Consider the following 14,895-nt stretch of genomic DNA (forward strand, 5'->3'; position numbering starts at 1 on the left):
AATATTGGTGGCAGAGAAACTGAGAAAAGACAAGGCACTATTTATTTTCCTTCCTAAATGAAGCTTTTATTACTTGCATGAGACTTCACAAAATATCAAGTGTTACAGGCGCCTTATATGCTGCTTTTCCACTCTTTCTGTTCTTCTGAAGTGATAAGGGAGTCTTGGTAGATCTTGTAAGTTAAATGCAAAAAAGTGTGTGGTTATCTTCATTGCTGTACTTGCACACTGTGTGGCAGTGCCTGAAAGGTGGGTGCCTGGCCTTCAGGAATGGAGTTTGAAAGTTAAAGAAAAGCCTGAACTGGATCCATCTGGGATGGTATGAATGCCTCCTTTGTCATTCCCAGTGTTGCTGACAGATTATTTTCCCATCCTGGAGATACCTTCAGACTCTTTGCTGTTGCATTAGCAAAACACGTATGGTATCATAGAGTTCTGAAGTTTGAAGCTTGATGTGGAATAAATGGAAATTAGTGGTGTTAAGGTCAAAGGTGGGATGGAAATTAGCAATATTGTCTTAGGAAAAGCCTATGAGGTATCTCGCTTTCTGTGTGTCCTGGATTTTAGCACTTATGTGTAGCCCAGATTAGACAACTGAATTTATGTATAGGGTCATGGTTGCTCCTGTGACTCTTATTTTCCTTGTCTGGTGTCTGAGATAAATGGCACCTGCTTGAGAAAATAAATTTAATACCTTCCATCTTTTGTATGAATTGTCTAATATATCTAATTATTATATAATAACCCACAATTACAGCAGCAGAACCAGTATTCTGGCTTTAGTTTGTTTTTAAATGGCTGTGAGTATTCTTTGTGTTGGATTCAGTGTTAACAGTGACAGTGTTAACAGCGACAGTTTCATTTTGAACATGTTTGCCTGATGGGTCTTGTATGACTGTAGGGCTCCTCTCTCACAAGGCTGTATATAATTATTGGATCCCAAAAGGGTGTCTGGTTGACACCTGGTGCACAACAGAGATTTTGGTATTTGCAAAAGACTTTTCACTATCTGTCTATTTTATGATGAAAATGTGTGTAGTTTTGACTCAAACATCCAAGTTACTCTGGGTTACAGGCACCCAACTCTCATAATTCACAGTTTGAGTTGCTGTGAATCAGAAGAATTGCTTATGAGGTGTTATGTGTTGGTTTAGGGCGCTGCCTTCCTAATTATTAAGTCAGATATGTTGTCCTTGTGTTATTAAAACTGTACTTCAAAAGTAAACTGAAGTAATTATGGATGTAGGACATTTGACTGAGGGACACTGGTAAATATTGGCTATGATGAAAAAGGTAGAGAAATACTGCAGTACAGAGATTTTTCCTAACTGTGAACAAGGAAACAAAATCAAAATTCAACATACCGTTTCTAAATGATCCTTATGAGTGCTTGAGTTGAAATTACAGCTCAGTTTGTACTCTTAGGATAAAAATATTTTCTACTAGTAAGTAATGCTTTGCCAAAGGACACCAATATGTTTGAAGTGGCAATTGGCAAATTGTAGTTTGATTACTCTCAAGCTAGTTTGTCACTTTGGACTTTGCTGTGCCGAGTCAAGTAAATAGCTTTCTGACACCTAACACTAATAACACAAACACAAAAATGTAAGAAGTTAAGGAGATTTGTGTAAGTGAGGAAGGAATTGGTCTGCCCACTTCTGTACCTTCTTCAGCTGTAGCTGCATTCACTTGTTAAGCAGTCAAGATCTTCAAGAGAGCTTTGGGTTTCTTCTGAATGTGTAGGTGGAGCTCTCACTAATACTGATTGTTTTGTGGGTTTTTTGTTTTTTTTTTTTACTTTTTTCCATTTTTGACATTTTTCATATTTTGTTCACAAGAGTACTGTCCTGCTCTCACACCATTAATAGATTGCTTAGCATCACTCAAATTTACTTTATAAATAATGTATGAATTTAACAAATTTTTTTTGAGTTAATAAGTTTTTTGTTTTTGTTTTTTTTTTTTCAATTGAGTTGGCTTCCATTCTGACCATTGAAATTTTGAGAGACTGATTCTTCACCTATGACATCGTTCTGTATCTCCTTTGCTCCCAGAAAATAAATGTGGGTATCCAAGTCTGTGTGCAGGTTTTGTACCTATATTCTTTGCAGAAAGTGATTATTTCTCACTTACTAAATGACTGACACAAATATAAAATAATTGTACTAAAGATACCAAAGATTAATGTTTGTTTGTTTGTTTTTTCCCAACCTGAAAAACCTTACCATTTTTCTGGCTTTTTTTTTTTTTTTTTTTTTTCCCTCAATCAGCAATGTCTTTTAAAAGAAAAATAGTTTAAAGCAGAATTATGCCTTTGGAATATGTCTCTTTTTCCATGTAGTTAAATCAGTGCTCATTTTAAGTATTTTTTTTTTCTGTATATTAAGAAGAATTGGAGTTGAATAAAACTCTAGAATGGAGATGAAAATACAGAACCTGCCAGTAATCGCTTAATGACTCATGGTATCAGCATTTTCAGCAAATTATTTTAATTAGCTTTAGATTACGAATAACAGATTACAAATAATTAATATAAATTAATAAAAATAAGTAATCTGATTATTTGTAATCTAAATTCTGATTTATTGTTGCAGAACTAGAATTGAGGGCATGGGTGGATGTAAAAGCATGGATCTGCAAGCATGGCAGTTATTTTGGCAATCTTATGTATGAAACTTTCATAGATTTTTCGTCTAATCCGTGGTAAATGCTTTGACTACCCTAACAGTAAGTGCATCTTTAAATTGAAGTTATTTACATTTTGCAATTGTATACACAATTTTTAGAATTATTTATGCTTGTTATATCTTGTCTGCTCTTTTAATACACGTTTTGTATTCTACTCTTTGTAAATACAATCTGTATGTAGTTAGCTTTGCTCATTTCTAACCTAAAGGAAGTTCATTAAACAGAAAACTTGTATCAGCCCACAGTCTATGGTTAAGAATCCCAGTGAGTCAGGGATTTTGCTTGCTCTTGCCTGTGTTCTCGCTTATACTCTCTTCACTCTCTCATCCCCTCGAGTCTTCCTGTGGAAGTGAAAGGTTCCGTATACTTATTATGTGGCCTTGCTGTTATTTCTTGTTTCTTGATGGATGCGTTGATTATTGTACTCCAGAGTAAGCTGAGTAGAGTCCAATGCTGTTTTCATTAGCAAGGGTAGACTATTCAGAATTCAGTGACTAGGGAGCATATGCTTGTGAATTTTAAGTACATAAAAGTTTGGACAGTAGAGTTTTGTCAATGTTTGTGGGAAAGCAGGTTATTCTAAAACATACGCATGTAACATTTTATTGCTGAAAATTAATGTTTCAACTCAAGGCTGCTTATTCTGAGGTTAGATAACATCTCACCAGACAGAAAATCGAGCTCTATATTGAGATTTACTATCTCTGGCCTCAGTTCAGTGATCTACATCTAATTGATTCTTTTCCAATTCTTATATTGCTCTCTTTATGGTAATATTGGAGAGCTTTCTTCAGCAGCATCTTAAGTGATCTGAACAACATATATGATGTTATTTTTCTTCTGTTATGTTTTTTCTTGAAGGTCATTAAGACTTGTGTCCTGAAATCCTGATTTCTGTACAAAAAAGCATTATATGCTTAACAGGATTTTTTCACTTTTTAAATTTAATATTTTTCAGTTTAGGTACTAATGTAAAATCAGCTTCTCAGTGAGTCGCGGAATTGTGCCTGTATTAACCTATTAATAAATGAAGAGTTATTTTAAAATCAGAGTATAAACTGAAGTTTGAAGAAGTGAAATGACTTCTAAAGGTTGTTAGGCAAACAGCTTTCTGTTGTATAGCTTAGGCTTTCAATCTTGAATTATACGTCAGCTTTTAACATCGTTAGAGAAATACTGGCTAAATTATATGTGGATGGTTGGTTTAATAAATTTTTCCGGTTTGGTATCTATTATGCAGACAGCATATGTAAATCTTATGAGCTGAAATGGATTCCTAATAACACTGCCTCAGAAGTGGTTTGTTAACTTTGGGACTGATAGTTAAATAATGCTGATGTCCCTCTGTGCTTAGGCAGAGCTCTAAGAGGCTTAATTGTTTAGGTGATATCTGTAAAGCAATTGCACCAACCTGGTTATTAGTGTAATTGGATGATGTGATACTAACTCACTTTCTTCCAATTTGTTTAGGTTTATGTTAATTTTATTTTTTTTTGCTTAACTTTATTGCTGAAAGGCATAAGAAGGGAAAATTGTCTCCACAATTATTTTCTGAACATCATTATTGAGAAGCTGAGCTGCAGACAATTTTATATCACTGAATAGGAAGAAGGTATATTTCTGAAGAAAAGTGTTCTGTGTTATATAGTACAGGCTGTTTGTGGGTCAAGGATAGAGAGCAGCAGCAGAATGATCAATCTCAAGACTGACTGCATAACACAGTTTATTTCTCAAACTGTCTTCTTTTAGAGAGCAAATGTTTTGAATCACTGTGAAATAAGAGTTTCATCTCACAAAGGCTCTTTCATAGTAGTAACTCAAATGTAGTGGGAAATTTTTATAAACAATATTGCTGGTGCTATCTGCAGTAATTGTTGTGGATATGCACGCAGCTACTCCTTTTCAGTTATCTCCAGTGACCAGCCACAGATTCTTGAGGACATGTCAAACTGCACTACATCTCAGTGCCTCTGAGACTGCAGCCTTGGTTGGTCTTCCTGTGGTTGGGTAGGAGCCTGGTGTCCCTATCCTCAAACTCGTTGTTATTGTGTCTTCTGGGATGTGATAATTTAGGTGGGTTAACCTGTAGGTTGTATTGGTGAGGGTGACAGAAACTTCAGGCTTACTGCATCATATTCTTCATCTGCCTTCAGTAGGAGGCCAGTTCCCATTTCAGTGGTTGACTTGAACACAGCTCTGATTTCTAGGCACTTCAAGTTTATATTCGAGAAGAATAGGAGAATTTCCTACTCCTTACAGAAATCATTGGAGAAAACTGTTCTTGGACTTCACCCCAATTTCTCTCCAAACTTTGGCAAAAGAAAAAGAAAAGTGACTGCTTAAAAATACCTTAGAGGGAATTTGAATTACTGCAGTGCATTGGTTTTTTGTAGTGTTAAATTGCAAGTCTTCAAGATTGGTTAAGCTTCATAGGGCAAGTCAGAGTAGCAGTGTTCTTCATTCAGAAAGTGTCAAGTTGCATTAAGCACTGTGGAATCTCCTGCTATAGTGTAAGAAGCTGCTATGGTGCAAGTAATTATTTCAGTAGTGGAGAGAGTGTTTCTGTAGGACTGAGCATCCCCTGTTCTTTAGTTTATCAAATATTCATGAGTATAGGTACTTTTTAATTACAGTATTGTAAGTTTTATCATACTATGAATAATCTGTTTTCATGTAACATGAAGCTGCATTTTAATCCCCACTGTCTGTATGTCTTTGACAGACTACTTAAGTAAATTTTCAGGGAATTAATTTTTAATGTTTGTTTCATGTATTAACAGATATATGAAAACTTCTGTACATATTCATTCTGAGTTTACAACAAATTTTCTGAGTCTTGTTCTGTTCAGCTGTTTGCCTGCGCTAAATCACGTATATATACCCAACACAGTGGTTAGGAGGTGGGGAGGTAGGCAGGAATAGACCTTAGGCTGTCTGCAATGTAGCTTTTAACTTTGCTGATACTGGTGTTCAGAGCTTGGCTGACTGCTGCCAAGTCTGCACCTGCAGTGCTGCTTGATTGAAACTCTGCATGTATTCCTCTTAGTAAGAACAAATAAATAATATCTTCTGTTATTTACCAAACACCAGGATTACTTCAAAACCGCAAGCAGCAATCCTTCTTCTATGCTAATATTCTGTCACTTTTACCTAATGCACACAGGATTCTCGGGCTTAATTCCTCAACAGAATGCCATATTTTTTTCTATACTCTGAGGTTTGTCTTGCTATTTGGAACCCTTGCTCAAAATGCGTATCTGGTGCTTTGATTATGAATTGTCACATAAACAGTGATTGATTCAAGTAATTTACATGGAAGCATTCATGGTGTTTCTGAGCAAGGGAAAAAAACACAGAAGCACATGGCACTTAATTATGTTGCTTAACAATAAATGTCAAGTTAAAGCTTTTTTTAAAAAAGATGAATGATGTACTTAAGGAAAGCAAAATTATTTTTCTATGGTTTGAAATGTTTTGCTCTGTATATATTAGAACATTGAAGGTTTTAGCACTCTTAGACATCGGTGGAGGTGCTGACAGGTTACAGATGCTACAAGGCAGGCTTTTGTAACTGCTGTCTGCTTAATGCTTGCAAAAGAAACTCCTTTAGTGTAAAGTGCTGTTAAGCTGAGCTCACTTACTTGTATGCAAGGACGTTTGCATGCAGGCACACTTAGAACCATAGAACATGAGGACTGGTGATCCTGGGTTGATAAATTCTTGCATATAAACAGGATTTGCATTTGAATTTGTGTTTTACATCACAGCTTGATTATACATACCATTTTAATAATGTTGAAATAATGTCAGTAAGAGACTTCAGAATGCCACTCCTATGATTATATGTTGCAATTTTAAGTTAATTAAATGTCTCTTTTTGTCTGTTTTATGAGTATTAGGTAAAAGACTTGTATTTTTTTTCCTCCTTTAATAGTGTGTGCATTTCTATAATGAATAGTTACACCTTCCAAATTATATTCAGTAACGTGTTTAATAAAAGCCTGTCGTATTGCATTACTCCTGTGGGAGTGTTGGAGAAGAAACCGAACTCCAATGTTCATCACTTTCCTATTCTGCAGTAAGCCAAAGTCTGCAGAGTGAAATGTGGTGAGGTGCAGAATTCTCCAGCCTGCGTCTGAATAGATCCATACTGACTACAGGATATTGTTCACTGCCAGGCAAAAACACTAGCTTAGATCTTTTTAACAATTTTTTTTAAGAAAATTTTTGAATAAGGAGCAGTTTTCCAGTCCAGTTTGGCATTCAACTTCCAGCAGTTGTACTGATGCAATTCTAAGTTGTTTGGAGGATGATTCTGGTACATATTCAACATATGCATTTCTAGATATATTTCTTGTTTTGGTTTTGATCTAGCATGACAGGAGCCTGTCTTGCTGCTACTGTGTAAAGCAGCAAAATGTCCTTTACACTGCTGCTATATTGGTGTACTTTCTCCTTTTTTTTTTCTTGTCAGATTTATAGGAATTATCTTCATCAAATTGTTCTGCTATAATTTTTTCAATCCATTAATTTGAAGAAAATAAAGAAATAAGGTGATTTCAGTGTCATAAACTACTAAAGCATTATAATGTAATTGCCCTGTGTGTTAAGAGTATTTTTTCTGTTGCCTAGCAATGAGATTTACCATGAGTTTCACCATGTGCTTAAAATTCCATTGTTAACATCTGTTCACAGAGGTTTATAACTTGAACAAAAATCATTACTTATAATACAATCCAGGAAATTCTTGTTACAGGGTCACTTACTAAGTAAGGTTGAGGCAGATAACTGATACATTCAAATTTCTGTACTCTTTCTCCCACTCTACAAAGTGAATTTTGAAAACAGCTTATTCACTCATCCCTGGTAAAGGTGGTAAAGGTTGTCTTTTTTGTTTTGTTGTTGTTGGTTTGTTTGTTTGTTTGTTTTTACTATTTTGCAATATTCTTTGAGGTGATGCTTGAAGCTGAGCTTATGTAGTAAAGAACTAGAAACTGCTCAGTATCTAAGCTTTTCTACAACCTTATCTAGCTGGTTTTGGCAGACTAGGTAAGAGAGTCGGAATAATAGTTGGGATGGACAGTTGCATGTATTTCAGGACTGCATCTTGCTGCAAGGCAGAAGGCAAAAAATGAGTTTATTTGAAGTTTCCACAGAAGGATTTAAGGAAGGAGAACATGATGAGTGGACTGGTAAATTTGGGCTTAACAAAGGATGCCAAGATCATGCATTATAAAGACACAAGGGGAAAAAAGTCATTTTGATGTAATCCTTTGTATGAACTAAACACTCACTACTTTATTGTTCAAAATAGCTGTGATTATTGTGAAGGCTCTATTCCTGTATATTTAAGTATGCACCTTTTTATGGCAGATGTGTTTAGCTGAAGATCTTAAAGGACTTTGACTTTTCTCTTGCTGTAAGCTACTGCTGTTTTATAGCATCTGTATCAATAACCTTTCAATTTGTCACCTTTGTAATAGTTAATTTTTGATTAAGAAACATAGAAATTTAAATTTCATGCCTTCATGTGAGCAGAGTTAATTTTATCTGGAAAAGGAGACATCTTCAAGCACTGCTACGTAATTAATATTGCTAATTAAAAAACAAGATAAAAACAAGTAAAAATGATACATATTTAAAATAACCTGGCTTCTGTATCTCATGCTTATGTTTAGGGTGTACACTTCTGCACATAAGTGAGATTTTCCTTGGAATTATAATCTTGATATGATTATGAATGTTAATTATTTAAGAAATCTGCTCAGCACAGGTCACTTTCACTGACAAAATATTTATAGTATTATAATATAGATCAGAATATGCAGTGTTAGCTGTGGTTTAAAAAGTAGCTGTTTAGCTAGAAATGGTCTTCGGCACTATTTAATGTTCCTGCAGTGTTTGTAAAGGAAACGAGGAAAGGGAGGAGGGCCTGATATCAATTCAGAGTCCTAATTTAGATGCCGAAAGTAAGATTTGGTAACTCACCTTACCCGCCCACCTTTTCCAGGAAGTGCTTTGAAATCTTCTGTCTTTATCAGTCAGCCACGAACCATTCTGTTTCTTGCTGGACTGCTACATTGTATTCGTGGGCTGGATTTAGCGTCATTTGTGCTTCTCCAGCATCTTCATCTGTACAAAGACTCAGTGAACATTCCCTTGAAAAAGTCTGACACTCCAGAACAATAACTGGCAACAGGCAAAAATGGCAATTGCTTTTGCAGTTCAGTTGACGCTAAGGAAATGTGCAAAATAAAAAAGATGAAATTCTATTTTTGTTTGGCATTTTCTTATTTAGTGGAGGTCGTAGACTGCATCTGTAGTTTGAATCATATACAGCATCTAATCACATTGTCTGTGTGGACAAGAAGAGTGAGGGGAGACATTTATGCATCTTCATTGTTTTTAATGTGGCTATGATTTCTAAAGCTTCCGTACTGCAGAGACAAAAGACCTCATATCACTATTGCTGGCTAGGAAGAGTATTAACCTACACTGTGTCAGAGTCAAATCGTGGGTGGTCTCTTGAGGTTTAGTTAGCCACTGGGAAATGTTTAGGCAAAGCATAGCTTGGCTTTACATAAAATGGAGTAGTACTATTTCCTTTCCTGGGTTAGGAGGGGCTTCATTGTTCAACAGCTCCCCTGCATTGGAGCTTACAGAGAATGAGCTTTAAAGTACCCAGTATTTCAAGGAGAGTTATTTAGCTCATCAGGAAGTCTGTACTGGTCAAGAACATAAATAATCACAGCAATTCCAGAATTTGAGCCTAGGACCTTTCATCACTTTCATTTGATGCCCCATTAGTCTTGATTTATTCTGTGATGTCTTATGTACATTGTAGATCTGTGTGTTATACCTGGTGACTTCGATTGAACAAATCATTTTTTTTAATAAACAGCTATTTTTCTTGTAAATAGCAGCACGTTCAGTACCATGCACCAGTTCTCCATGCATGAATAACTTCGCAGAAACAACCAAAAAAGGATTGTACATAATTTCAAAGAATTGATAAGTAGTAAGCAAAATTAGTCAAAAATTGATGGAAATAGTTCCTAAGCAGTATTTGTTTCACAACAAATGACACTGTCTCTGTATCATTCTTTGTGGTGTCCTTGGGTTTACCTGTTCTACATAGCATGTTTTATTTCAGTCCTTGTGTCCTTCAGAGTGCCTTAAATAAAAACCCTTCAAAACTCCAACGTATATTTTATCGTTTTCTTCTAGGTTGACTGGGGTCAACTGGACTATTTGGTAATTGATATGCCACCTGGGACTGGAGATGTACAGCTGTCAATCTCGCAGAATATTCCAATTGCAGGTATGTGCATCATAAGACTGTTTCTGAGATTTGAAATTAAGTCTGGTAGTGTTAGAGAAGTCATTTTTAATAATGATGGTAAAAATTCTGTTAATTGTTTTTATAGCACACTAAGTAACTATTGTGTCAGTAGTTTAGTGATGGGAAAAAGTACTGCCAGGGATTTTTAGCATGTCTATATTGAGATTGTGTTGCATTCTTTTGGGCTAGGTTTCATAAAGATTGAGAAGTCAACTATTTCAGTATTCTGGAAAGAAAGGCAGGTGTGTAGAAGACTGTTAAGGCTAATGCAGAAAAGTAGTTCCTTTGTCTCTAGCTGCTACATATTAATACAATAATATTGTTTTTCTTCATGATTGCTTTTTAATTAGAAGCTGGCAATGCTGTTAATGCACAGCATGTATTCAGTTAAACTGTGCAGCACTGTAATGCACTGATGCATTAATTTTCCTCTAGTGTTATGAATTTGAATTTTTGTAGGTGGTACAAGCTTTGACAAATCAGTCTTGAGATATATAGATTGCCTTCTAATCCCATTGGTGTAAGCAGGAGTTAGAAATACTGCTTATGAAAGGATCTGCTTAGCATCTCATGAGATCTAATAGAGTGTAATGGTCTTACCTGTCTGACATACTTCAACAAAAGCAATTGGTAGTAACCTGTCTAATGAATATTAAGAACTTAGTGGGATGAAGGGAGTCATTTTAAAATCAGGCAAATAGTATGTTTATCTTGTAAGGTGCAGTCTTGTGTGGTAATGATAGTTACTCATATATCTACAAGCTTGAATATCTGAAAACGTTACATCTAGTGCTAAAGCTATGTGATATCTCACAAGCTTCCATGACGTCAAGTTTAGAAAAACCTAAATGTTTTGACATATGAAACTCAAATGTTAATCTAGCTGCGATGCTGTTGCCCCCAAATTGTTAATTATCTCAGGGGATTTACTCTGCTCTCTGTGGTTGTGTTGAGTGGTGAAAGGTTACAAATCAACAGAATTGTGACAAAGGATTTAATGATTTTTTCAATTAAGAAGTGTGAGTCTTCTGTTGTTTTTGCTTATTTGCGACCTCAAATGTATGATGAGAAGAAAATCATGAGTCGAGCCCATTTTCTCAAAGAATCGTAGATATCGTGAGTTGGAAGGGACCCACAAACATCATTAAGACCAACTCTTGGTATTGGAACTTAGTGCACATTGCACACATAGGTCAGTACAAAATTAATGTCTCCTGTTTATCTCCATGGAAACTACAACAGCTACAAAGATCGTCACAATGACATTACTTGATAGAGCACATTCTCAGCTACCAAAGACTATTCTTCAACAGTCACCACCTTTAGAAATGCATTTTTGCCAGCTGTGAATAAGAGCCTGCATGCCACGCTCATACAGGTCTGCACTAGAGGAGGTGACCAGCTGTTACCAGTGCATAAATGCACCACCAACTGCTTCACTGTGCTCACATTCACTGCTTGGTCTCCATTAACATTCAGGAAGCATTGATGAGAATGTCAGTGGCTGTAGTTTTTTCCTCATGAAGTAATTCAGTTCCACACCTTTTCTTCACTTCCATGTTAGATGCCATTTTGTCAGAGTGCCCCTCTACTGCCATCTCTCGTACAGCAACAAAATGTAATGGAATGCTGGTGGTAATGTTCAGCTTCTGCTGCCATCCAATCAAAATTTGCCTGTAACGTCGTCAGCCAGCATAATAAAGTAGGCAATACTTTCAGAGTACTGGTAGCAGATCAGGAGGGCTTTTTACTATGAAGGTTTTTAGCAATGATGTAGTATAACAGTGGCACGAAGTTTTTGGTGAGGTAGAATTTCACTTTAAATCTTGTATGTAAAGGCAGTAAAACTATGAAATCCAAGAGGTGTACATTATGAGTTGTTTTAATATATGGTGTTATATTATTGATTGCTTTTCACTCACAAAGATATCAATAGATCCTTGATCTTCTTGAGATTTTATGCCGTTTTTCCCCAGAATTCTATACTTATGGAAGAGTGGTGTTAGAACTTGCTTTAGTCCTGCATTTCCTAGTTTTCTAAGTTGCGTTGAAGTATGTTTATGGAAGATCACAAGTCGTTTCTAATTGATACACTGCATCAGTAAATGGAAACCTTAATTTACATGAATTTTTTTTTTTCCTAATGGGGCTTCTCAGAAAGTAACAGATGTTTAAAAAAGATTTTTTTGCTGATAGCAATGTTCTTATTTTTGTGTGAGTGTAACAAATTGAAGAACTAAGAGTAAATATTTATTCATTTTTTTTAATTCAATATTTGAGTAAGTTTTCAGTTAAATACAGTTGTCATAAGCATGTGGTTTTCATACCTTTTCAATTTTGAGCTAAGTTGAAATAGACAAGATGTTGAATTAAGATAAAGGAAACTACTTTAAAACCAAGAACAAGCAGTACAGATTCTCTTTACATGCCATAAGGGAGAATAATTCCTTTCCCATGCCTCTTCAAACTATGAACTATAGGGTGTTTTTTAAATTTTAAAGACTGATTTGTTTGTTTGTTTTTTACAACCTCCTAGCTGAAGATTGCATGTTAAGTTCTAAAATCACATCCCTACCTCAGTTGCTCAGTTCATCTTGTTACTACTTCAATCTGAACTTCATCAAATTAGAAACGATGCCATCAGTTTACATTTGCATTTCAGTTTGGTTGGTGTAGTACAGCGTGTTAGCTGAGGTCAACTCTTTTACACTCAACTAGGGTACAAATAAGTCTATTGTGTTTTTGAGTAAGACAGGCATCACAGACAGTGATTAAGATTTATAAATCCATGTGTTCTAACATGGATTACAATTTAGCAATTTATATAGAATTTCCCCTGCTGTCTGTTGTGGGTATTTTTCATTCTTTTTGGAAGTGCTTCTTTTCTTGTATTACAAATTTGACTGTACTTTTTTTCTTTTTTACTCTGGTTAATTGGTTGCTGCAGATTCAAGGCTCCATAGCCTTGTTTAGCATATCTTTATTTCCTTCAGCATTTTTGCTTTCAAGGGTTCAGAAGATAGTGTCACAAATCTCAATGCTGATGTCTTTAGAGCAGCTTGCAGGATTCTGCTTTTTTTTTTCTTTTTTTTTTAATGAGCTCCATCTTCATTTGCAATTCATGTTTCCAAACAATGTGCTCTCTTTGTTTTGTTTATTTTTTAGTTTTGCAGAAAGTAGTTGTTGTGCTGTTCTGTTTCTGCTTCAGTTTTCTTGTTCTTTGTTATTCCTTTGAGAATACTTGGACAGTCATGGTATTAGCAGGATAATTTTTCTTTCCTCAGAGACAGTGTATATATCCTAGTTAAGTACATTCAGAAGTGCATTATCTAGTTTGCATGAAAGTTGTACTTTGATTTGCATGCATGCATATGTGAGATACAGTATTTGCATTATGTTTTCATTACTTGTCTGTGGCTTCCTAGGAACAGTGTAGGAAAAAAAAATATTTTCTCTAAATAAATTTACAGAACCTGCATGAATTTTTTTGCCAGTTACTTGACCAAGTTTTTCTGTGGGTGTGACAAAGAGCAATGGCAGAGGGGAGGGTTGTTCAGATGTGACATGTAAATCTGTAGCATTGCAACACTGGTCAATAAGAGATGAACCTATGGAATGTGTGGTAGGGTACTGTGTCTTAATGTTAGAATAACTTTTTATCCTGCGTCACAACTCCTGATATTTTCTTTGCAGAAAGGTTAGAGGCATACATAGTACAACAAAATATATATTTTAATTTTGATCATCGTTAAAGAGAATATCAGCCTCATGCAATTTCAGTTGAAATGGCAGCTTTGTGTGTGTGCAGTTATTCTTTAAAATATGACAACCCAGGTAACTATTGTGATTCTTTTTTTGTTTGTTTGTTTTATTATTCTTAGTCACCTTACAAGCAGTTATCTTATTTAGCATACTGTTCATTAATCACCTGTAGCTTTTCTCATGCTTGCATTCAATAAACTAGCAGATGAGAAATGATTACTTAGAAACATGGAAGATGTTTTTGTTTCACTCTGGCTTCTTTCTTCATATGCCAGTCTGTTTTCCACATAGAAATCCTAGATCAGCTTGGACAGAAAGGTTTTGTTTGTGACTTGTTGCTGCTTAATGCACGGGTAGGAGAAAGTACCTGTTGTAAAAGGATTCCTGTGCCCTGTTAACACAAGCACTTCTTCCTCCTTCAGAAGCTGAATTGTGGAAGCTGTTAACTGTGTTAGTCTGCCTGTTGACCATTCTTTATTAATGTTAAAGTGAAGTTAGTGTTAGTCAAATGTGGCAGCTTGACAGCTTTAGAGATGACACTGTCTCAATTGACATCTGGCTCTGGGTTAATATTGGAATTGTCATTTCATTTGCTAAACTTTCTCATAAGACCTTTTTTTTTTTTTTCTATGGACCTCAAGATGCCATGGCAGTGAAAGCCATTAGAAATATACAGCTGGTCAGTAGGAAGGGGGCTGAGGCAAACCAAGAATTTCACATCTTGCTGAACAGTCTTTTACTTGATACATTGGTGAATTTATACAGGAGACCTAATGGTAAAAGGCATTGTTTTATTTCAGTGCATTAATTTTGCAATCTTTCAAAAGTAACATTTTTTCTCCACACAAAGCATATGTTATTATAACAAGCTTATTATTAAAAGCTTTAAAAAGGCTGCTGTTGAAAGTTAGAGAAGATTATTAGTTGAGATAAGCAAAGTGAAAAGCAATGTGAATATTATTTTGTTTTGTTTCAGGTTCCATAAAAAAGAAGCATTGTCATTGCTAGCCATACAGGGAATGGCATCCATCACCTTTTACATTTTAAACCTATACAGCACACAGATCCCACCATTTTTTTGTTGCTTTATCCTGCAAATTGTG

At 35.4% G+C, this 14,895-nt stretch overlaps 1 protein-coding gene across 4 annotated transcripts in view; it reads left to right on the forward strand.

The window, feature by feature from the left end:
• Positions 1-14,895, forward strand: part of NUBPL (NUBP iron-sulfur cluster assembly factor, mitochondrial) — a 90,765-nt gene that overhangs the window by 49,435 nt on the left and 26,435 nt on the right. For all 4 annotated transcript variants that reach the window (XM_052694703.1, XM_052694702.1, XM_052694701.1 and 1 more), the window contains one exon: positions 9,916-10,009. In XM_052694703.1, the coding sequence (XP_052550663.1) occupies positions 9,916-10,009 (94 nt within the window). The remainder of the gene's footprint in view (positions 1-9,915; positions 10,010-14,895) is intronic.

The sequence above is a fragment of the Tympanuchus pallidicinctus genome, unplaced genomic scaffold (assembly GCF_026119805.1).
Source record: "Tympanuchus pallidicinctus isolate F22 unplaced genomic scaffold, pur_lepc_1.0 scaffold3, whole genome shotgun sequence".
NCBI classification, from domain to species: domain Eukaryota; kingdom Metazoa; phylum Chordata; class Aves; order Galliformes; family Phasianidae; genus Tympanuchus; species Tympanuchus pallidicinctus.